Raw genomic sequence first — 22,750 nt, 5'->3', positions numbered from 1 at the left:
AGTGGAGTGGATAATAATACAGTGGTACCTCGGGTTACATACCCTTCAGGTTACATACGCTTCAGGTTACAGACTCCGCTAACCCAGAAATATTACCTTAGGTTAAGAACTTTGCTTCAGGATGAGAACAGAAATTGTGCTCCCCAACAGGAGGCCCCATTAGCTAAAGTGGTGCTTCAGGTTAAGAACAGTTTCAGGTTAAGAACGGACCTCCGGAACAAATTAAGTACTTAACCTGAGGTACCACTGTACTAAAAGTAGTAATAATACATACCCTGTGGTGTATAGAGTGTTAGGTGAGGGGTAGTCCCTCTAGTGGGGAACATATCATGTTCCTTTTGGGGTTGTTTACCCACCTTTGGTCCCCACCCTGCACTCAGCTCTCACCTGCGGCTCCCAGAAGCTGTCAGCATGTGATAGCAGCCGCATGCCAGGAATGGCTTTGATTGGCTGGCTAAACCAGGTGAGAGTAGCCAATGGGTCTCAAACCCTTGGTGAGTTAGGGACTCCCCCTGCATGTGAAGACATGCTATAGCAGATGGAGAGAATGAGACCAATAGTTGGTCCAACGACCAATAAAAGGCTTTCTGCACCTGCTGTAGAGTGAGACATGAGGGGCAGATGGGACTTGTCAACCTGGGAAGGCATCCCATCTAGTATAAGGAAACTCTGGTCCTAAACCTCTGCTGCCTTGCGGGATATCTGTCACAGTCTGGTTTACGGGCGGTTGAAGTCCTGGCTGAGAACATCGGGACCGGGGACAAGATGGCGGGATGGGAGCAGGAACGGGAGTCTGGAAGCCAGGAGTCAGGAAACCAGGGGTCTGAGGGTCAGAGAAACCAGGAGTCAAGGAGCCAAGGGTCCGAGGATCAGGAAGCAAGGAGTCAAGAAGCCAAATGCAGTAAAGCATGTTGCTGTGGCAAAGAGCCAAAGGGAAATGCTGACCTTATCACCCTTCCCAGCTCTTGCCACCAGGTGCTGTGAGTTACCAGTCAGCCTCACCGGTGTGTCCACGCCTTGCCTATCCAGAAGAAACTTAGGAAAGCCCCAGTCTTGCGAAGCCCTACCAGTCATAGGGCCTGGCTCCTGTAAGCACTCCTGACAATATCTTTGGGGGGAGAAAAGGCTAAGGAGTAAATCCTATACAAATCTGGAGTGGAGTCCCTTAGACGATTGGATGGCACCTTGTACGCCTCCTTCGGCAGCCAAGCTGGTGCCAAACATATTGCTCTGCTTTCCTTTGGACCACATCAGCGAGGCTGAGAGGGTGGTCTTGTCGTCTGGGCACCCCGGGACCTCCATATACACTGCTCAGGCTTGCGCCCTGGGAAGGTCACTTGGGTGCTGCTAACACACCGACAACAACACAGGAGGCATAAGTTATGATTCTCCAGCGGTTAGACTTCACCGCCCATTATCTCTCAGGACGGATGGATGTCAACAACTACAATACAAACAGCTTCCTATAACGTTAGCTGCCAGCACTACTGTTTCCCCAACACCCTGAGGTTCTTGGTTTGGGAAGCGGTAGCGCTATGGAGCCAACAGCCCTCCAGACACTGTTGGACCCCCCCCTTCACCAGCCCCAACCCACATGGCGAGTGGTCAGGAATGATGAGAGCTGTAGCCCAACTGTATCTGGAGGACCAAAGGTTCCTCATCCCAGTCTCAAAACCCCATGAAGACAGATGGGTTGCTCTAGGCATTTTCAAACTTGTTTGCCTAAGGAATGCCTCATTTTCTTCAACTCACGGGAGCCTGTTTTCCTATATTCGCTTGAGGGCCCCGTGAGCCTGATCTGGCTCACGCAGAAACTCTCCAGTCCTGTCTGGACTTTGCCACGCGAGAGGCTCTTCTATTCCATATAAGTTGCAGTTTGCTGTTCGATTCTAAAGTGTGATTGATTCACCTGCTTTTGTCTCATGAGTCACAATCACATTCATGCTGCCTCCGCTTGCCAGAGTAGTCACAGAAAGAACAGCACTGATTCTTGGCCTTCCACTCTCCCACAGCTCTTGTCGGGTTTGGAGCCGTAGCCAAAAGTTCCTGGGGCAGTGGATAATGAGAGAGGCTTGTTTGCCTGTGTTTATCATATTTAGCCAAGATGATGCCAAGATTCCCCTGTTGGGGGCATGTCTGACTAACAATGAGATTCAGAATCCCAAATGCTCTGAAACGACTAGGGATTACAAACGCGGTTGTTAAATTTGTTATGCTGAATAGGCTTGAGCACCACCACCACGATAATGCCTACGGCTGCGATGTCTAGCATAATGATTTGCCCAGCGCCATAACACTTTGTCAGAGCATCCACAGCCCTTAAATAAATATTGCTCCCATTTGCACAGCTGCATTCTGAAGGAACATTGCCAGTAACTTTCTCTAACATTCTTTTTTTATTATTATTGTTTCACTCCCCCCACACAGCAGTTGGTTTGTAACAAAAGTGCTCTGAAGGTGAATATAATAGATTTTAATGACACAAATTAAGCAATTTGAAGTGGCATCTATACTTTTAAAAACAAGCAAACAAAGAACAGCAAAAAGTCTTTAAAAAAAATATCACTTAGTAGAACATGAGCTTACAGTTTGATGCATCAGCAAAAAAAGCTTAAGGCAATTCTAGGTAACGTCAACAGACATATAGTGTCCAGATCCAGATAAGTAATAATACTTCTATTCTGCCTTGGTCAGTTCACACTTGGAGTACTGGGTCCACTTTTTGGCACCACAATTTAAGAAGGATATTGATAAGCTGGAATGTGTGCAGAAGAAGGCAACAAAAATGCTCAGTGGTCTTATGAGCCTTATGAGGAACAGTTGAGGGAGCTGGATATGTTTAGCCTGAGTAAGAGGAGATATGATAGTCATCTTCAAATACCTATAGAGCTGTCACTCAGAAGATGGAGAAAGTTTGCTTTCTTCCAGTGGATTTAAGTTACAAGGAGATTCCAACTAAACATCAGGAAGAAGTTTCTGATGGTAAGAGTTGTTTGATAGTGGCCTGGACTCCCTCGGAAGGTGGTGGACTCAATGGACTTCATTGGAGGTTTTAAAGTAGAAGTTGAATGATCATCTGTCGTGGATGCTTTAGTTGAGATTTAGTTGCATTGCAGAGGGTTGGGCTAGATGACCCTTGGGGTCCCTTCCAACTCTACAATTCCATAACCCCATGATTCTTTAAATATAGATCATTTATTATGCAGTCATAGACTTGAACAAAATAAAGCCAACAATATCGTAACATACAAAATATGCTGCAATATATAGTGGTACCTTGGGTTACAGATGCTTCAGGTTACAGACGCTTCAGGTTACAGACTCCTCTAACCCAGAAATAGTACCTCGGGTTAAGAACTTTGCTTCAGGATGAGAACAGAAATCACGTGGCGGCAGCGGGAGGCCCCATTAGCTAAAGTGGTACCTCAGGTTAAGAACAGTTTCAGGTTCAGAATGGACCTCCAGAACGAATTAAGTTCTTAACCCGAGGTACCACTATATAAAGTATCAGGAATATCTAAAATATGTCTCAAATAAGATATAGAACACAGCACCTTAAAATGGGAAAGTTAAGAGTGAGTCGGGGGGGGGGGGGGATACCATAACCACATTAGAAATCACAATGCAGGAGAACAGCAGCCAGACAGGATAGCCTTCTTCAGGGAAGATTTGTGCAGCCGGAAAGAGAAATCTAGCAACAGTCTCAGTTTAAAAATTTCTTGAATCTGCCAAAGCGTAGGCCAGATACCATTTGGAAGTCCTGCCTTGGAAATGTTGAGAGAATCGGATTCACCAATCTGAATTGGTCATTTTTATAGAAATTACAGGCAAAAAGCACATCAGCCAAATATTCTATCACCTCCTCTCCACAGGGACAGAGCCATATATAGAGATAGAGATGGAGATATAGATATAGTATTGCTAAATCGTAAGTATATTTTTAAACTTTAAAAATATTTTAATATATTTTTTTTGCCAGCTTATTAAACGGCACTTGACGGGGGGGAATGTCTCCATGTTTCAACATGGGTGTGGGTGGATTCTGGCACCAGTGCAGGCAGCTAAGGAGCTCCACCATCTGCTTCCAAGACACAATGGGAAGGCCCAGTTTTCATAGCTGCTGCTACAGCCTTATGCTTGTTCTGGTGAATTCTCCAAGCCTTCAGGGCAGCCTTGATTCCAGGAGCTGCTGGAAGAAGCATTTAAAAAACGGAAAGAATGGATTGCTGCAGGGCACCTAAACTTATGTTTGGTAATGCTACTGAATGTCACGGGTGGGGTGTGTTTTCCTTCCTTCTCATGCTGGCAGGAGACTGTGAACACTGCAGGGGAAGTGCTTGAGCTGCCAAGTGTGAGATTTTTTTTGTTGCGTCTCCTGCTCTTCTCCCAATTCCTTATCGCACCCCATCTTTTGAAAGGAGAAAAAGCATGGTCTCAGGCTTGGGAATTTGCAAAGCATGGAGCAGAGGGCTATCAGTGGCTACTAGCCATTTGTCCCCTTTTGAACTTGCTGCATAGCCAAAGGTGAGAACTTTATTATCATTATCTATACAGTATAGCAAGGGACGCGGGTGGCGCTGTTGGTTAAACCACAGAGCCTAGGACTTGCCAATCAGAAGGTCGGTGGTTCGAATCCCCGTGACGGGGTGAGCTCCCGTTGCTCGGTCCCTGCTCCTGCCAACCTAGCAGTTCAAAAGCACACCAGTGCAAGTAGATAAATAGATACCGCTCCAGCAGGAAGGTAAACGGCGTTTCTGTGCGCTGCTCTGGTTCTCCAGAAGCAGCTTAGTCATGCTGGCCACATGACCTGGAAGCTGTACGCCGGCTCCCTTGGCCAATAAAGTGAGATGAGTGCCGCAACCCCAGAGTCGGTCACGACTGGACCTAATGGTCAGGGGTCCCTTTACCTTTACCTTTATACAGTATAGCAATTGTTTCCAGGACTTAAGGTAAGCTTGCGAGTGCCACCTTAGAGAGCTCCTGTTCTGCTCATTCCCCTCCTTCTGTGCTGCTTTCTGGATTTTTTATTAAAAATTATATTTAGTTACCGGTAAATTTCAACATTTTTTAACATATACAATCAATACACAATTACATTTTCTCTCTCATTTTTGTTGACTTCCCACCCCATTTTCCATGGAGTTGTTGTTTCTCCCCTTCTGCAGCACCCTGTCTTCTGTCTGTTAAATGTTAAATCATAACCACAACATTATAATCTAATTACCTCTGTTGCTCATTGCTCAAATCGTGCTTGTGAGTTCAGCATACTATAACATTTAAGTAGCTCCCCAAAAAACATCCATTCTTGCCTAAAACACTCATCATTAGATTCCCTTAATTTTTTCCTGTTAGCTTTGCAAGTTCTGCATAATCCATTTTCTTGCTCATCCATTCTTCTCTGGTGCTTTCTGGATTTCGTAGGGAGTCCTTTGGAATTGGAGAGGGTCTGGCTGGTGTCTAACCTTCTGCTTGATGCAGGAAAGTTGGAGCCCGAACATTTCTGACAGATCACTGAGGCTTGGTTTGAAGACTTTCGGGTGAGGGAGACCCCACACATTCTTCTAGATAATTGGTTAGGAACCTAGGATGCTGAGTCAGACTATTGGTCCATTTAGCTCAGGGGTAGAGAATGTTTGGCCTTCCAGATGTTGGTGAAATACAACTCGCATCAGCCCCAGCAATGGGCAGTGGCCATGGATGATAAAGTCATGGAGTTATATACAGTGGTACCTCGGGTTACATACGCTTCAGGTTACATATGCTTCAGGTTACAGACTCCGCTAACCCAGAAATAGTACCTCAGGTTAAGAACTTTGCTTCAGGATGAGAACAGAAATCATGCAGCGGCGGCACAGAGGCAGCCGGAGGCCCCATTAGCTAAAGTGGTGCTTCAGGTTAAGAACAGTTTCAGGTTGATAAAATCCTGATATGGAATTATGAAAACATCGATGAGAGATGAGAGGCAGGACTGAGATTTGGAAATGCTTTGGAATTCATACCGTGGGAAGTTGCAAAATTAAGCTTATAATTTGGAAGACAATTGGATTTTTTTTTTTTCAGATTGTGATTTGATATGTTAATTGGATGTTTTTTGTTGGAAAATTAATAAATACTCTAACAAAAACAAAAACAAAGAACAGTTTCAGGTTAAGAACAGACCTCCAGAACGAATTAAGTTCTTAACCCAAGGTACCACTGTAATTGTAGATTTGGAAGGGAGCCTGAGGATAATCTTTTCCAACTCCCTGCAACGCAGGAATGGGCAGCTGCCCCATACAGGGATCAAACCTGGGTGTTTATCAGCACCCGTTCTAACCAACTGATGTGAGTTGTACTTCACCAGCATCTGGAGGGGCAAAGATTCCCCACACCTGATCTAGCTCAGTGTTGTCTGTGTCGGCTGTCAAGGTGTTTCAGGCAGAGGACATGCAAACTATGGGGAGGAAATGTGCTTTTATTTATTTAAGGCATTTCTATGCAGATCGGTTTCCAGGGTGATGTGCAATGTATGCAGATCACAATAGAGCAAAACAGATGTATTGATAATTTAAAAAGAGGTGGCAGCTATTCAGCTCCGAGGTTCTGATTGCTGGACTTTTCGGTGGTAGTCTAGGGCACTTCAGTCTGCTAGGCGAAGGGAATGTGTGTTTGCCTTCTCCACTGCCTCTGCAGAGTTTACGCGGCATCAGCTTGACAGCTTTCATTTGTAGCAAATCATAGAGTGCAGAATGTATTTGGAAATGAATCCACAGAGCTTGTCCCACCAAATTTATTCAAGCCACTGCTGTGCTAGAGTCCAAAAATAAATAAGACTGAAACAAGTTGTTTTACCTTTATTTTGTGCAATTGTTTTCCCCCGGGGTATGTCCTTTATTCCGAGTTTGAAGTGCCTTGATGACAGGGTCTATAAGAGAATATCAGGATCTTGGTGGCGTTCCATAGAACAGGCGTGCCATATTGCTGCTTTGTAAGATTGCGGGGTATTATGAAATCCCAACTTGATATTAAATCTTGCCTATAAAGCTGAAATCGGCTTAGCTTTCCAATGGCATGGCTCTTAAATGAGATTAGCATCTAAATAAGAGCAATAAGGCATTGCTCAGCGGAGTTAATTGCTGAGAATTGTTCAGCAATCCTTGCAAATAGATAAATCATGGGTATTTATGAATCTATTACCAGGAAGCAAATTCCACCAGTACTCCTTTGTAATGCAAAGCTACCTTTATCGAGGCTCATGAGGTGGAATAATTTAGCGCTTTACAGTATTTGAAGTGAGCGTTGCATAGAGTCAGCTGCATAGAGGGTCTTATCAGAGTTTACAGTTGCCGTTTAGGCGAGAAATACTCACTGAACATCCTCTTAGGCAAAAATAAATAAATAAAAGCCAGGTCACGCTGACATTTTCTGAATTTAAAACTATTGGCGCAAAACTGAGACAGTGGAAGGCAGGTTGTGTTTAGAAATATATCTGGAGTATTGATGGTGGCTTTTCATTCCTCTGGAGAGAGATAAGAAATAAATAACAGCAGGATTGTTACAGCTGGAGCTCCCAGCTACAGAGCTTTGGTTTTAAGTGTTGCATAGAAGGCAGAATTTTTCCAGGGTGATCTTTCATCCCATCCACACTGGTGGGTTTCCCTTTCCGTGGAACTCCTGAAATTATAGCAGCCCTTGCGAGCTCTGCAGCTGACAACTTTGGCGAGAGCAATAGTTTGAAGTCAGGACAAGCAGAATCTGGCCATGGTCTATGGCAGGCAGCAGGATCGCTCCCTCTAAGAATGAACTAAAACTGCCCTATGGGGAAAAAGGAGATGGGGAAGGAAGGAAGGAAGGAAGGAAGGAAGGAAGGAAGGAAGGAAGGAAGGAAGGAAGGCAAGCAAATGGTCGATCTGCCCCTTTCCCCTCACAGGGCCCATGTTTCATTTGTTCATGTAGTTGTTTCAGTATTTTAAAACAGTAAAACTTAGCAGAAATGCAATGTGTAAATGCAATGCAGCAATCAGTAATAATAATCTCAGTGCCTCCATGCAGACAAGACTGGAGCCCAGCAGGAGCTGACAGTGAAGAACATACCAGTATGTGTGACTTGGGTGAATTCCAAGGTATACAAAAGTACAAAAAAGTTTTTACGAAAAAGGGGCAGCCCTCCTCTCCCCAGACCAGTTCCCAAGGGACCAAACATGCCCATCAAATCCAGCACCCTGTTCTCACAGTGGCCAACCAGTTGTCTAATGAAAACTACAACTGGGAGGGGTTTATAATAATATAATCAGGGCTTTTTTTCAACCAGGACTCACCAAAACTCAGTTGTGGCACCTCTCAGCTAGGCGCCATTGCCATTAAAGCAAGGGAGGCTTTCATGGTTAGTTCCGGCACCTCTTTTTCTAGAAAAATACACTTGTGTATAACATTATAAAAGTAATGGTAAAGAGACCCCTGACCATTAGGTCCAGTCATGGCCTACTCTGGGGTTGCGGCGCTCATCTCGCTTTATTGGCTGAGGGAGCCGGCATACAGCTTCCGGGTCATGTGGCCAGCATGACTAAGCCACTTCTGGTGAACCAGAGCAGCGCACGGAAACGCTGTTTACCTTCCCGCTGGAGCGGTACCTATTTATCTACTTGCACTTTGCTTTCAAACTGCTAGGTTGGCAGGAGCAGGGGTCGCGGGGATTCGAACCACCGACCTTCTGATTGGCGAGTCCTAGGCTCTGTGGTTTAACCCACAGCACCACCTGCGTTCCTTGTACATTATACATCCCCTCAAACCCCAAATTGCTTTTGTGGTTGTCCTGGTTGTCTTAAAAGCACCTGCAGTCTCCACTTCCCTGCTTTGGTAGTAGTGGGGGCAAGATTTTTTTAAAGGACACAGGCTGTCTCTCTGTAGCAAATGTAACCTCGCCACCCCCACCCCCCCTCCGGCCGCCACCACCAGCAGCAACAGCAGCCTAGGAACAGGTTAACGTTTCTCTCAAAAGTAGAACATGTAAACCACTTGAAGTTTGGGGTCCTTCCTGCAGTGATCTCGTTTCCTTGGCAACGAGCAGCGGCCATGCTCTCCTCCTCTGTCTTCCCTGTTTTAAAATGGAACGCTTCTGACATGCTGCTGGTCTGCTATGGTAACAGGTGGCCCTTGAAATCTATTAGCGAGGAATGGGCTTCCTAGCCAATAATGGGGGGGGGCAGGTGTTCATTTCCGATGACAAAAGGGAGAGAAAAGTGGTCGCAGGTTCCTCTTCTGTTTTTCACTTGATTTGATTAAGACCTGAAATGCCCTGGAAGGGGCTGCTCTGTCTGTTTGTTGTTTGTGGTCCCCCCCCCCCTTTTACATTTTTACATTTATCTACCTGAGAGTTTTCCTTCCTTCCTTGAAAGGTGATCTGCACATTTCTGCTGTTAGATTATTTTTTATTTTTGCTCTCTGTGTGATAGACTAAAGGGTAGTGATGTGCTGGTCCCGGGGGGAAGGTTGCCGTTGGCATGGTCAAAGTCCGGTCCTGGGTCACGAGTCTGGAAACAGTTCACAAAGAGCGAGGCGGGGTTCGAAGCAGGAAGCCGGGCGGGGACAGGAACTCTGGAAGGACAGGTCTGGGTCCGGGCAGAAGCAGGTATTCAACGACGTTGCTCCCACAACCTGGGACCGGGCTGACTGGCCTTTATCTTCTCTGAGGCCAGGGGCGCTCCCGGCCCCCAGGAGACCCGCCTCTCCTGGCCTTAAGGCGAGCACTCCTCCTGGGAGAAACCAGTTCCCTCCGCCTCTCTGCCCTGAGCCTCTGCAGCTCAGGAGAAACTGGAGGGTTACTGGACCCAGGGGGAGACTCACCTTCCCCTGACAGGACTGGGAGAGGCACACCTGTAGGCACTGTGTCCTCAATCACTTCCGGAGCCAGAGTGGAATCACCTGGTGTCTGCTCCTGAGGATCCGGCACAGGTGCAAGCACTTCAGATCCAAGGCCCTGCCCCAGCTCAGCCGGCCCTGGAGGCGGGGACTCCTGTGCAGGCTGGGGTTCCTCCGGTTCAGCCTCTGAATTGGATTCCCAGGCCATCACAAGTGATTAACAGCTAATAGAAAGGCTTTTCTGAAGCTCTTGGAACATTTTGCGATGTTAGCTGTGCAGTGAGGACAATCTTATAAGGTAGACCGCTATTATTATCTCTACGTCACCACAGGGGTGCTAAGGCTTTAGAGAAAGGGGTGGGGAAACCTCAGGTCTGAGGGCCATCCAGCCTCCTCCCTCTGGCCCTTGGAATCCTCCCCAGCAATACTCCTCTTGGGCCTTGCTTCATACCCCAGATGTTGTTGTATTGTTAGAATGTGTTCCTGAACCCTGATAATGCATTGCTTGTCTTGGTGGAGGATAAAGAGGATAAAGGATGCTATGAAGGTGCATTTTGAGCGCAAGCCCCTCTTTATCCTGATATTGATTTACTAGCACCCATAGCTGAACCCACCTCGAGAGCTCAGGGTGGTAGTAACTAACAGCTAAAATGCAACTCTAGAATATCCGCAAGATATTAGAAGCACAACATCGGAACTAAAATTAACCTCTACCAGCTCAGTCCCATCTCTTAAAATAAATACCTGCTGCCTACATAGAAACATAGGAAGTTTCCTTATACCGAGTCAGACCTTTGGTCCATCCAGGTCAGTATTATCTATGCTAGATTATAAAAAATTGGCCACCACTAAATTAGATTTGAAATTTGATGATAAGTGAGACTAAAGAAAATATAAATTTTTTTGGAAGAAGTGCTAGATTATATTTGAATGAGTGGACATGAGATTGTAAACAAGTTGATAATTTGTTTGGAAAAAACTTTTAACGATGTAAATGGGAGCGGGAGACGCGAGGGAGTCCAAAGAAGTGATGAAATTATGTCTGTGATAGAAGTAAGATTGTTTATTATTTGTGCATTTATATTTAAAAACTTTAATAAATATTTATTAAAAAAAAAGTATTATCTATGCTGACAGGCATTGGTTCTCCAGGGTTTCAGACAGGGACATTTCTCATCCTGCCTGGAGATCCCCCGAAGAGACACTGTGAGTCAGTGTAGACAATGTTAAGTATAATGGTTTAATTGGCACTGTAATGCCTGTATGTAGATTACTAAGGGTTAAACTGGGAATTTCCATCGAAGCTAAAGAAGAGCTCTCCAAGTGTGTAGTAGGTTGGTGATTAACTGTGAATGCTCTCTTCTCTGCCATGTGCCTGACTTAGATCAGATGAAAGACATAGTAGAAATATATAATAAAAAATTAAAAACAATTGTCCAGTAGCACCTTCGAGACCAACTAAGTTTGCTCTAGGTATGAGCTTTCGTGTGCATGTACACTTCTTCAAATAGGATTGTATTCTATGCATATGGTTGCCTCCATTTTGTGTGAGTTGGAGTCTTTGTTCTCAAGCAGCCAAAGGATGTGATAATGAGGTCTCTCCTAAAGGGAAGACAGTCTCCAAGCTCTAATGGAGGCTGGAGAGAGAGAGAGAGCACTGTGATTTTAGATTTGTTTGGAGTATTTCATATTTTGTAAGAAGCTGAGCCTGTGCTGGACATGCACATGATTGTATGGAATTATTTGGATGTATCATTCATTGTTTTTCTACCGTTTTTCTTTGAAGACATTCTGATTAGTAAAGCTCTGAATAATAATTATGGGTCTGGACAATTTTTATTCCAAAAGGTATCCGTTTTTATGCATCCAGTTGCTTCAAGCTGCAAAATATTAATATCTGCAATAGACAATACAGAGCTTAATGGTAAGGACCAATGTTTTGACTGGATATAAGGCAAATTTCTGTGCGTCGAGTCTTTGAATTCCCTGGCCAATAAAAATGGCCAGCAGTCCCATGGACACTTGCCTAAGGAAGAGATTCTGCAGTGAGGCTTGCTTCTGTGTAGACATACATAGGATTGCTCTCTCAGTTAATTAATCCAGAATATAGGGTATAGTATGCCCTTTTACCTGAATGAGTACCATGGAGGCTACATTCAGGTAGCATCAATAGTGGAAGTCAGCTTACTTTAATCATCGACCTCAGCTTGTGGGCATTTCACACAAGTTTGATGTGCTCCTGCTGTTAGAATAAATGTGAAATGGAAGCCACTGGTCATTTAAAAATTGCGAGGGAGACGAACACATAGATCTACGTGCTCCAGTGCAAACTTTTGCTGTGCATCATAATTCCCCATGGCCATGAATTGATAGAGCATCCACTTTGCATGCAGGTCCTAGGTTCAGTCCCCAGAACCTCTAGGTGGGGCTGGGAGGGAACCCAGCCTGAAACCCTGGCCAGTTACTGCCAGTCTCTGTATGCAATATCCAGGAAGATGGACCAGCGATTGACTCAATTTAAGGCAGCATCCTAAGGGAAGGAAGGAGCAAAATATTACACTTGGTGGAATGACCAATTGTCTTTCCTGTGGAGTGGCTGCTGTGTTTGTACATAGCAATAATCCAAGAAATTTTGCTTCATAAAGCATACGGTGTGGTCATCTCCCACTGCCCACTTAGCATGAAGCCTGAACCTGAAAAAGTGCTCTGTTTCTTTCTGACCAGCTAGGATTCCTGAGCCACCAGTAAAGTTTGACTTAAGTCGGGCTGGTGGTCTTGACTTGGTAGGAAAACAAACAAACCGTCATCCTAGGTTCGGACATCGTGCTATGCCTGTTGGGGGAAGCATGGGGGAGGGGGGAGCAAAGCAGGAGTGACCAGCCTTCGTGCACAGTATGCTTTATAAAGCCATAGGTGGTTGTGTGTGTTTAATTTTTTTGCTTATTCTTAGTTGGGGAAAGGACTGATAATTAAGAACACAATAAGAGCCCTGCCAGACCTTTTGGAGTTTGTAAGCATATTGGCAGATTGGTGAAACTGCCCTGGGCACTTCACTTCAACCCAAGCGCACGCTGTGAACTGTTATGTAAGTTACAATAGACTGCTTCTTTCAAAACTAATTTCAGTGGGGAGAGGGGACCTGCTGGATCAGGACAACTGCCTGTCTAGTTCTCACTTGACCAACCAGATGTCTGGGGAAGACTGAGTGCAACAGTGCTCTCCCCACATGCAATTCTCAGCAACTGGTATTCAGAGGCATAATGCCTCTGGCAGTGAAGGTAGAACATAACCATCTTGGTTAGTGGCCATTGAAAGCCTCGTCCTCCTTGAGATTGCCTAATCCTCTTTTAAAGCTAACCAAGTTGGTGGTGGCCTTTTGAATTATGGTCTGGATGTGACTCTTGAGAGTCCTATGGACTGCAAGAAGATCAAACCTCTCCATTCTGAAGGAAATCAGCCTTGAGTGCTCACTGGAAGGACAGATCCTGAAGCTGAGGCTCCAATACTTTGGCCACCTCATGAGAAGAGAAGACTTCCTGGAAAAGACCCTGATGTTGGGAAAAATGGAGGGCACAAGGAGAAGGGGATGACAGAGGACGAGATGGTTGGATAGTGTTCCCAAAGCTACCAACATGAGCTTGACCAAACTGCGGGAGGCAGTGGAAGACAGGAGTGCCTGGCGTGCTCTGGTCCAGGGGGTCACAAAGAGTCGGACACGACTAAACAACTAAACAACAACAACAACAACAACAACAACAAAGTTGGTGGCCATCCCTGCCTCTTGTGGGACCGAGTTCCCTAGCTAAGCTATGTGCTGTGTAAATAATTGGTCCAGTTATATTGATACTAGGACCTTCTACGTAGGACTTAATAGCAAATACTGCTGTAAATCTTTTTTTAAAACAACAACAACAGATGCAATTGTTTTGAAATAAGATTTCCAAGAACAAGGACCAAACTGCTCTTTCCATTCACTTTAGCAGTGGCTCCCACTGTGTTGAGTGAATGTACAGCAGAGTCAATCTTTTGAGGATTCCTGATTTCTCATGGTAAGATTCCTCAGTTTATAAAAACCAAAACATGCAAAATGAACTTTCTCCTTTAGGGTTAATTAGAAAGTTAATCCAAAGTCCATTAAAGTTATTGAATATTCTCCCCAAAACTTCAGGGGAGCCCTTAAGTTAACAATAAAGCCAAGCACATTTAACCAAGGTGGAAAGGGAATGGTTATTACAGTAAATTAGTTCCTAGAGAATATTGAGGTTTTAATTATTATAAATGCCTTCCAGAATAGCCTAGTATCTTCATTAGCTGAGGCCTAAGATAACCCTGTTACCTTAATATATATTTTTTCACCCTGAGTAACTAATCTGCAATTGTTGAACAAATACCAGCCAAGAATAATTTTAACACTGGCTGGGACTATGGAGCAGAAGAGAGAATTGGCATTACTTCCCAACTTTTACCTTATTGCGTAGAAGATGTCAAATTTAGTTTCAAGAACTACAACAGACCTGGAAGGCATCTGTTATTTTAGGGAAGAAAAAGTCACAGTTAGAAATAGTCTCACAGGAGAGTGCCTTAAGAAAGTATCCAGAATGCTGCTGTTAGCATTTTACTAAAAAAAAAAAAAAAAAAGCGGAAGCAAAAAAAATAAAATAAAGCAATACTGATTTTGAACAGAATTTAATCCGCTTTCCCCCAGTAACTTGCTGCTGTACCTGGAATGACAATTGTTCTTTGTTATATAAGCATTTTTGCAGCGCTTCTCCCATCTGTACATGACACTTAGTAAACCTTAGAATACCCTGTTAGGTAGACCACGTGAAAGAGATAGGGGTTTGAGGCTGAGTGGCTTGACCAGGGCCACACAATGACCTGAACTTTGAAGAGGGACATCCAAACAGCTACTCATTCCCCTCTTAAGGTTCCAGGATTCGCAACGTCTGAAGAGAACTACCCAACCATGTTCATTTTAACATGAGTAGAACCCCCGCGGGAGTAGAAGGGACACGGGTGGTGCTGTGGGTTAAACCACAGAGCCTAGGACTTGCTGATCAGAAGGTCGGCGGTTCGAATTCCCGCGATGGGGTGAGCTCCCGTTGCTCAGTCCCAGCTCCTGCCAACCTAGCAGTTCAAAAGCACACCAGTGCAAGTAGATAAATAGGTACTGCTCCAGCAGGAAGGTAAACAGTGTTTCTGTGCGCTGCTCTGGTCGCCAGAAGCAGCTTAGTCATCCTTGCCACATGACCCGGAAGCTATACGCCGGCTCCTTCGGCCAATAAAGCGAGATGAGCGCTGCAACCCCAGAGTCGGCCACGACTGGACCTAATGGTTGGGGGTCCCTTTACCTTTACCTAGAACCCCCCGAAAGGATCAAGAACCTTGAGAAAGCAGAGTTTCGGATTGCACAGAGCATTCTCCCCACATTTGAGCAAACACAGGTAGAAGCCTCTTCCAGACCTTCTGTATTCATCACAGGAAACCTGAGGTCTACTTGGGTGGGGTCAGGGGTGCTAGGGACCCGAGCATTCCAATTTTATGTTAACACTTCTTCTTCAAGGCACAGCAACTGAACGGGGCTGATCCATTGATTAAATCAAAGGCTAAAACCTTCTAGATCTTGACATGTGCTGCAGAATGCTCACCTTTCAGTAGAATTGTGTGGCTGAAAGCCTTCCGGAATCCTTGGGTAAGGATAATGTGGCTGCAAGTACAGTGTGGTTCAGATCTTGTCGTAGCATCCAGAAATTGGTGGAGATATAAAGGTAAAGGGACCCCTGACCATTAGGTCCACTCGTGACCGAGTCTGGGGTTGCGGTGCTCATCTCGCTTTATTGGCCGAGGGAGCTGGCATGCATGTGGCCAGCATGACTAAGCCGCTTCTGGCGAACCAGAGCAGCGCACTGAAACGCCATTTACCTTCCCACCGCAGTAGTACCTATTTATCTACTTGCACTGGCGTGCTTTCGAACTGCTAGGTTGGCAGGAGCAGGGACCGAGCAACGGGAGCTCACTCTGTCGCGGGGATTCGAACCGCCGACCTTCTGATCAGCAAGTCCTAGGCTCTGTGGTTTAACCCACAGCGCCACCCGCATCCGGGGGAGCTATATTTCCCCTCTAATTGGCCCAAGTCATTTTGGCACCTGAGGCAAACCCCAAAATGGTGTCCCTCCCTCCTCTCTGGGAAAGAAGGGGTGGGTGAAGAACTATATCAGGAACAAGGGGTGGGGAAATAAAGATCTACATTGTAATCTGCTGCCTCTCTGGTTTCTGCTGCCTGAAGTGGTTGCCTTGCCTTGCCTCGTGGTTGGGCTGCTCCTGGCTGCTGTACACAGCCTGGCCACAGTATTGCTCTGATGTGAATACCTTGATTGGCAGTAGCTTCCCATGGTCTCATGTGGGTCTTTCCTATGCCTGCTACCTGCATGCTTTTAACTGGAGAGATTGGACGGTGGGCTGGACTTCTTTTGCTTGCAGAAAATGAGCTATGTCACCTCCACTTGGAGTGGGCTTCCTTTCAACTTAAACAAGCAAAATGTAAACAATACCAATGGGGTACTTTCAAAGTGTCTCTTCCAGTCACTGTCCAATACAACCAAGCATCCCTGTGGATTGAATTTGGAATTCACAAGCAGATTTGCCACTGCACAATTATGTAATCCATTTTCAACAATAACCCAGGCACTTCTCTTGTACAGGCATACTTCTTGCTATAATAAACCTCTTAAAATGTCACTATCAGTTCAGTTGCCCTTGAGGAATGTGTTTATGGAGTTTGCTATAATGAGGAAATTTAATTGAAGAAGTTCAAAATGAGTTAAGTGCTTCGTGTACACTGTTGCTTGGAATGAGCTTGTGCTTTAAATTGATATTTCTATGCGTACACAAACACACACAGCTGCCTCACATATGCTGTGAGGTAGCCCAGCATCTTAAAATTAGTTTTGTTATGGGGAATATGTAAAAGGTCACACACTCCACCCCCCATATCAATTGTCTATTGGGAGAACCTTAGGCTATAGCATGGTTTGGACAAAACGTCACTCCTGCCAAATTGTGGAAGGAAGTGCGGTACGGAATACTTGACAAAGTTAATGTGAGCTATGGGAATAGGTGGAGTTCTCCAATTTTTGTCATGTTGATGCTCTGCAGCAGCTTTTTTTGGGAAATAAATTTTTCTTTTTGTCACAGATGAAACATAAATGACACATTCCTATAGGTCAGCCACGTCCAATTCCCAAGAGACTGTGATTTACTCACATTATAAAAATACTGGCTATGATCTGCCCATTGTTATTGACAGGCAAAGTTGTTGAGCTTTTTTTGGGGGGAGCCAAAGCTTTTTCGGGGGGGGGGGGCAGAAAGTGTTACGATATGGATGCAATGCAGCTGCAAAGTGCTAGCTTGAAAAGTAAACATGTTGGGACTGCCGTGGGAATCAGAGGGGCAGTCAGTTCACAGTGCAAAGCACCAGAATTAGCTCAGAGTGTAATATGAGCTCTTCCGTTTATTCCTATCCAGGAAGTGTTTGTTCACTTGGCTGCTGGAGTTTGAAGAGAGCAGTCATGTTTTTGTAATGCTGCAAAGACAGAAATAAAGGCATGTAAATACGTTTCTGTCTATCTCTTTCCCCTGCCCGGGGGGGGGGGCAGGAAAGAGGGGTGTGTTCTTCTCATGTTTGAGAAGGGGAATCGCCGATCGAGACCTTGCCTGCGCCTGCTGGGGAATGCAGCCAGGGAGGTCATCAGGGAATCAAGCCGGGTGCCTACGATTGTTGCCAGTTCCTCTGATAAAAGGCTTGATATCCCAACAGAAAGAGCTACTACAAATGTCCAGTGATCTACCAGTAGATCATGACCTACCTGTTGGACGTGCCTGCTATAGGTAGATAAATTGTGGCTCTCACTAAAGTAGAAGCCTGATGTTGTAGCAACAATAAGAGGCTTGGTGGTTAAGAAAGGTAAAGGACTGCTGGATGGTTAAGTTCAGTCAAAAGGCGACTGTGGGGTTGTGGCGTTCATCTCGCTTTCAGGCCGAGGGAGCCGGTGTTTGTCCGCAGACAGCTTTCTGGGTCATGTGGCCAGCAGGACTAAACCACTTCTGGCGCAGCGGAATACACTGACTGAAACCAGAGTGCACGGAAATGCCATTTACCTTCCTGCCACAGCAGTACCTACTCATCTGCTTGCGCTGGTGTGCTTTTGAACTGCTAGTTTGGCAGGAACTGGGACAGAGCAATGGGAGCTCACCCCATCGTGAGGATTTGAACCGCCAACCTTCTGATCGGCAAGCCCAAGAGGCTCAGTGGTTTAGACCACAGCACCACCCGCATCCCTGCTTGGTGGTATGGATCAGGCTCTACCTAAAGGACAAAGCACAATAACAAAGGACCAGCGACCCACAGTGGCCCATCACAGCTTCCCACAGCCTGAAGCAGCTGCAGAAGGGGGGAGGGGGCTTCTTTAAAAAAAATTAAAATGTGGACATAGGCAATGCCTTTGGACCACCTCATATATCAGGGGTGGAGAAGCTTTGCCCCCCTCCAGGTGTTGCTGAACTACAACACCAATAATCCCTGACCACTGGCCATTTTTTTCTAAGGCTGATAGGAATCCACATTCCCCCAGCCCCTGCACTGCTACTATGCCTGACTAAGGGATACACAGCATGGCTATTTCTTGGAAGCAATGTGGTGCTTTTCACAGCAAGCTGTTTCCTGCTTTGTTCTGGAGGTAGCATTATGAAGAATTTGAAGGGTGCTTTTAAAGGATTGTGTAAGACTAGAGTAAGACTGGGTAAGATGAGAGAGAGAGAGAGAGAGAGAGAGAGAGAGAGAGAGAGAGAGAGAGAGAGAGACGGAGAGGCAGGCAGGCAGGCATCTTACCTGGTAAAGCAAAATAAATGCAGGTGATTTTTTATTTTTTTAAAAGGGATGGAGCAGAAACATTTGTGTCCCTTTCAAATTACTTTTTAGGGCAGGTGAAGAAGGGAGCTTTCCTGGAAAGCAAAGAGCCTGGAGAAAATGCGATGGTGGTTTTTTTTTAAAAGACAAAGCCAGGCTGGTACAGTAATCAAGATGGTTATGCACTTTTGCTTAAGTACTGTCTTGTTAATTTAGGAATGCCGCCCTCTGGATTAGGTCTTGAATATTTATGCATCTTTCCAAATGCTAAGGTGACATAAATCTGCCATGAGGTATCAGGTGGCTTCCGATGAGGGAGATGTCATTTGCCTTCCTCAACTTTTGATGTGGAAGAAGTGATGTGTGAATATACTCCATTTTGCTCTTCCATTGGTTAAAAAACAACGTGGGGGGGGACCTTCGCTTCTTTTCATTTGAGCTTTTATAAGAAAATCTTCCGGCTGCTGTCAGTCTCTGATATTGAAAGCAGCATGTTATTCACTCTGGGCAGCCACCAATAAAATTTCAGAATCCATCACTCAGTGATGGGTGTTCTTAATCTGCCTGCTACAAGCATCTGTGGCCTTTCGCTTCCTAATTCTGCAGTACATTTTAATAGAGCTGGCATTTTGCATTATGGTGCCCTTCAGAGTCCATTAAATACATTCGTAGCAGCAAGATTTCAAACACTCTTAATGGAAACACAAGACACTTTCAAAATTAATAAGTGCTCTTTAATATGTTAAACAATGTTCACGTATCGTGATTCCAAATAACATCAAATACTTTATCACAATCTCCACTGCACAAGCTCAAGCTTGTTGTGCTCTAACATAATTTGAACGTCTAGTTTATTGTCCTTCAAAGAATGTGAAACATTTACTTTTTCTATTACATAATAAAACCGGAAGAATAACACCTTGCAGTATAATGGGGGTGTGGGGGGGTTGTGTCATTTAGGGACTGGATACCAGATTAGCAGCCACACCTCCCAAGTGGTCTTCTCTTTGGACTGAGGGCCCAAACATGTAATACAGGATATATTTGATTGGCACTTTTTATTCCAGGTTAGTTAACCAAGGCATCCACCTCTGTTAGACAGGATCCAAAGAACTGCACAACAAGTCAGATGTGTCCAAGAGGGCTTTGGGTTTCTATTTTTAAATAGAATATTCCTGCACTGACAGATATCAAATCCCAAGAACCATGGCTCAAAGGGAGATCGCACACTGCATGCAGAAGGTGCTGGGTTCAATCTCTGGCATTTCCCAGATACTTGCAAACCATTACCTGATCTGTGTGGGCCAATGCTCTGGCTTAGTGTCCTGGCTTCGCATAAGGGAATTTCCTTACTTTAGATTCTGGGAGATTTTTCAAAAACAGTTTCTGATTGGGCTGATTAAAGGAAGAGTTAGGAGGAATTAAAGAACAATTTAATGAGGGTGAAAGAGGAGAGCACAAAATATGGTCTGAAGCTCAACATCAAAAAAAATTAAGATCATGGCCACTGGCCCCATCACCTCCTGGCAAATAGAAGGGAAAGAAATGGAGGCAGTGAGAGATTTTACTTTCTTGGGCTCCATGATCACTGCAGATGGTGACAGCAGCCACGAAATTAAAAGACGCCTGCTTCTTGGGAGAAAAGCAATGACAAACCTAGACAGCATCTTAAAAAGCAGAGACATCACCTTGCCAACAAAGGCTCACATTGTTAAAGCTATGGTTTTCCCAGTAGTGATGTATGGAAGTGAGAGCTGGACCATCAAGAAGCCTGATCTCTGAAGAATTGATGCTTTTGAATTATGGTGCTGGAGGAGACTCTTGAGAGTCCCATGGACTGCAAGAAGATCAAACCTCTCCATTCTGAAGGAAATCAGCCCTGGGTGCTCACTGGAAGGACAGATTCTGAAGCTGAGACTCCAATACTTTGGCCACCTCATGAGAAGAGAAGACTCCCTGGAAAAGACCCTGATGTTGGGAAAGATGGAGGGCACAAGGGGATGACAGAGGACGAGATGGTTGGACAGTGTCCTCGAAGCTACCAACACGAGTTGCACCAAACTGCGGGAGACAGTGGAAGACAGGAGTGCCTGGCATGCTCTGGTCCATGGGGTCACGAAGAGTCAGACACGACTAAACAACTAAACAACAACAAAGGAAGAATGGAAGATGTGAGAGCTATGTGAGATCTCAAGCGGCTAAACCAGAGAATGAAAAAATAGAATTTCTGGATGTTAGCATTATCAGCCTTGGAATCAAGCAACAAGAACCATCTTCTAAGGTTGTGGACTTGTCTGGGGCATATCTCCATATTCCTATTCACCCAGCACACAGGAAATTCCTTCACTTATACAAGTGGATATCATCCACCCCACAGCTGTAGATGTGTGGCTCTGGGTTGCATCCATGCTTACTTTACTCACAGCAGACACATTGAATTAATTAGCAGGACTAAATTAGGTCCATTCATTTAATTGGGTTTACTCTGAGTAAAACCTGGTTAGATTCAATTCTTTGGTTCTGCACCTGCGATCTATCAGTATTTGGCAACATTATGATTCATCACGAGTTTTCATCAAGAAGGGCAAGACCTTCACCAAACACTCTTCTGCCCAAGAGCCCACATTTCTGTAGTCAACATGGAGGAGAGTGATTCTGCACACACCTATAGATAGGTAGCCGTGTTGGTCTGCCATAGTCAAAACAAAATAAAAAAATTCCTTCCAGTAGCACCTTAAAGACCAACTAAGTTAGTTCTAGGTATGAGCTTTCGTGTGCATGGTATCTGAAGAAGTGTGCATGCACACGAAAGCTCATACCTAGAACTAACTTAGTTGGTCTTTAAGGTGCTACTGGAAGGAATTTTTTTATTTTGTTCTGCACACACCTGTTTCCTATACTCCAGATTAGTTCATCTTGATTCCTATTTGCTCAGTCTTCCGTTGCTGTTGCAGACTCACCCGTGGGAAGAACAAGATGCTGTCAAAGATGCCAAACAGCACAGGCAGAAACTTCCTCACCACCACCCCAGTTTCCGCAGCTTGAATACAAATTTTGTTGCCATCGCTTGTGAAAAGAGATGATTCAGTTGATATTTCAGCTGAAAAGACACAAACTTTGCAAAACACACACACAAAAACAAACCTCTGTGTCTTGGCAAGACATTGAAATGGAAGAAGGATTACTCTTTTCCAGTATTTCAAAACCCTACCCTTCATTTGGGGGTTACATGAAACTTCTCTTGCAGTCGCATCAGCAATAATTTATCATGGAGAAACCCCTGAAAGCTTCTCTGCTCAATAATTCTATGTGTGTGGATCAAGTTACAACCGAGGCTCCTTGCCAGATATGTATAGGGAAACTGCCTCTCATCTTCATTTCCCTAGGGTGTCTCATGCAATATTGCAAGGCTAAATAGTTACCTGCAACATTAAATAACTCACACAATATTAGCTTGTGGCCCTTTGCCCTGGCCTCGTATGGTCACCTTGTCTGCCCTTCAGGCTGCGGAGTTAATAAGCCTGGTTGTCACATTGTTCCAGTGCACAAGGCAACATGCTCTGAAAACAAATAGATGCAATCACACTTGCACTGATTTATTATTTTGGGCAAGCCGACAAAGAAATACGGTACCACATAATGAAACTCATTTCTAGTTTGATATTTGCAAGTTTGAAAACTGGAGCTGTGTTTCTCCAGGATAATGGAATGCCTGATGCTCTCCCTTGCTATTGATGACTGCTCTATTCTTTACTTTCCCTAATAAAATAAACAACATTATTTCAGCACACATTCCATCTTCTCTGGTAATAAAAGCAAAACATAAAGACAGGAATGTGCTGTTGGTATTTCTTCCGTGGGCTGTTTCAGCTCTGATATTTTGCAGGTGTGTGTTAATTGTGATGTGTCTTAAAGCAGCATTTATCTGTCTCTCTTGGCAAATACCCCATGTTGGACCCTTGTGCCATCTAATCCAGAATACTTGATTATTCAATCTCTTCCTACCTT

General features: G+C 44.8%; 1 protein-coding gene across 4 annotated transcripts in view; it reads left to right on the top strand.

The window, feature by feature from the left end:
• Nucleotides 1-22,750, top strand: part of SNX29 (sorting nexin 29) — a 226,228-nt gene that overhangs the window by 183,414 nt on the left and 20,064 nt on the right. The window contains exon 21 of one of the 4 annotated variants that reach the window (XM_081839689.1): nt 3,873-3,968. The exons of the other annotated variants lie outside the window; for them this stretch is intronic. Coding sequence (XP_081695815.1) covers nt 3,873-3,951 — 79 coding nt within the window. The 3' untranslated portion in view covers nt 3,952-3,968. Of the gene's footprint in view, nt 1-3,872; nt 3,969-22,750 lie in introns of those variants that run through there. 4 annotated transcript variants of the gene reach the window in all.

This window comes from Podarcis erhardii (genome assembly GCF_964252035.2).
Source record: "Podarcis erhardii genome assembly, chromosome: 14".
NCBI classification, from domain to species: domain Eukaryota; kingdom Metazoa; phylum Chordata; class Lepidosauria; order Squamata; family Lacertidae; genus Podarcis; species Podarcis erhardii.
Note: the sequence above shows the minus strand (reverse complement) of the source record. Positions and strands in the feature narration are given on the sequence as shown.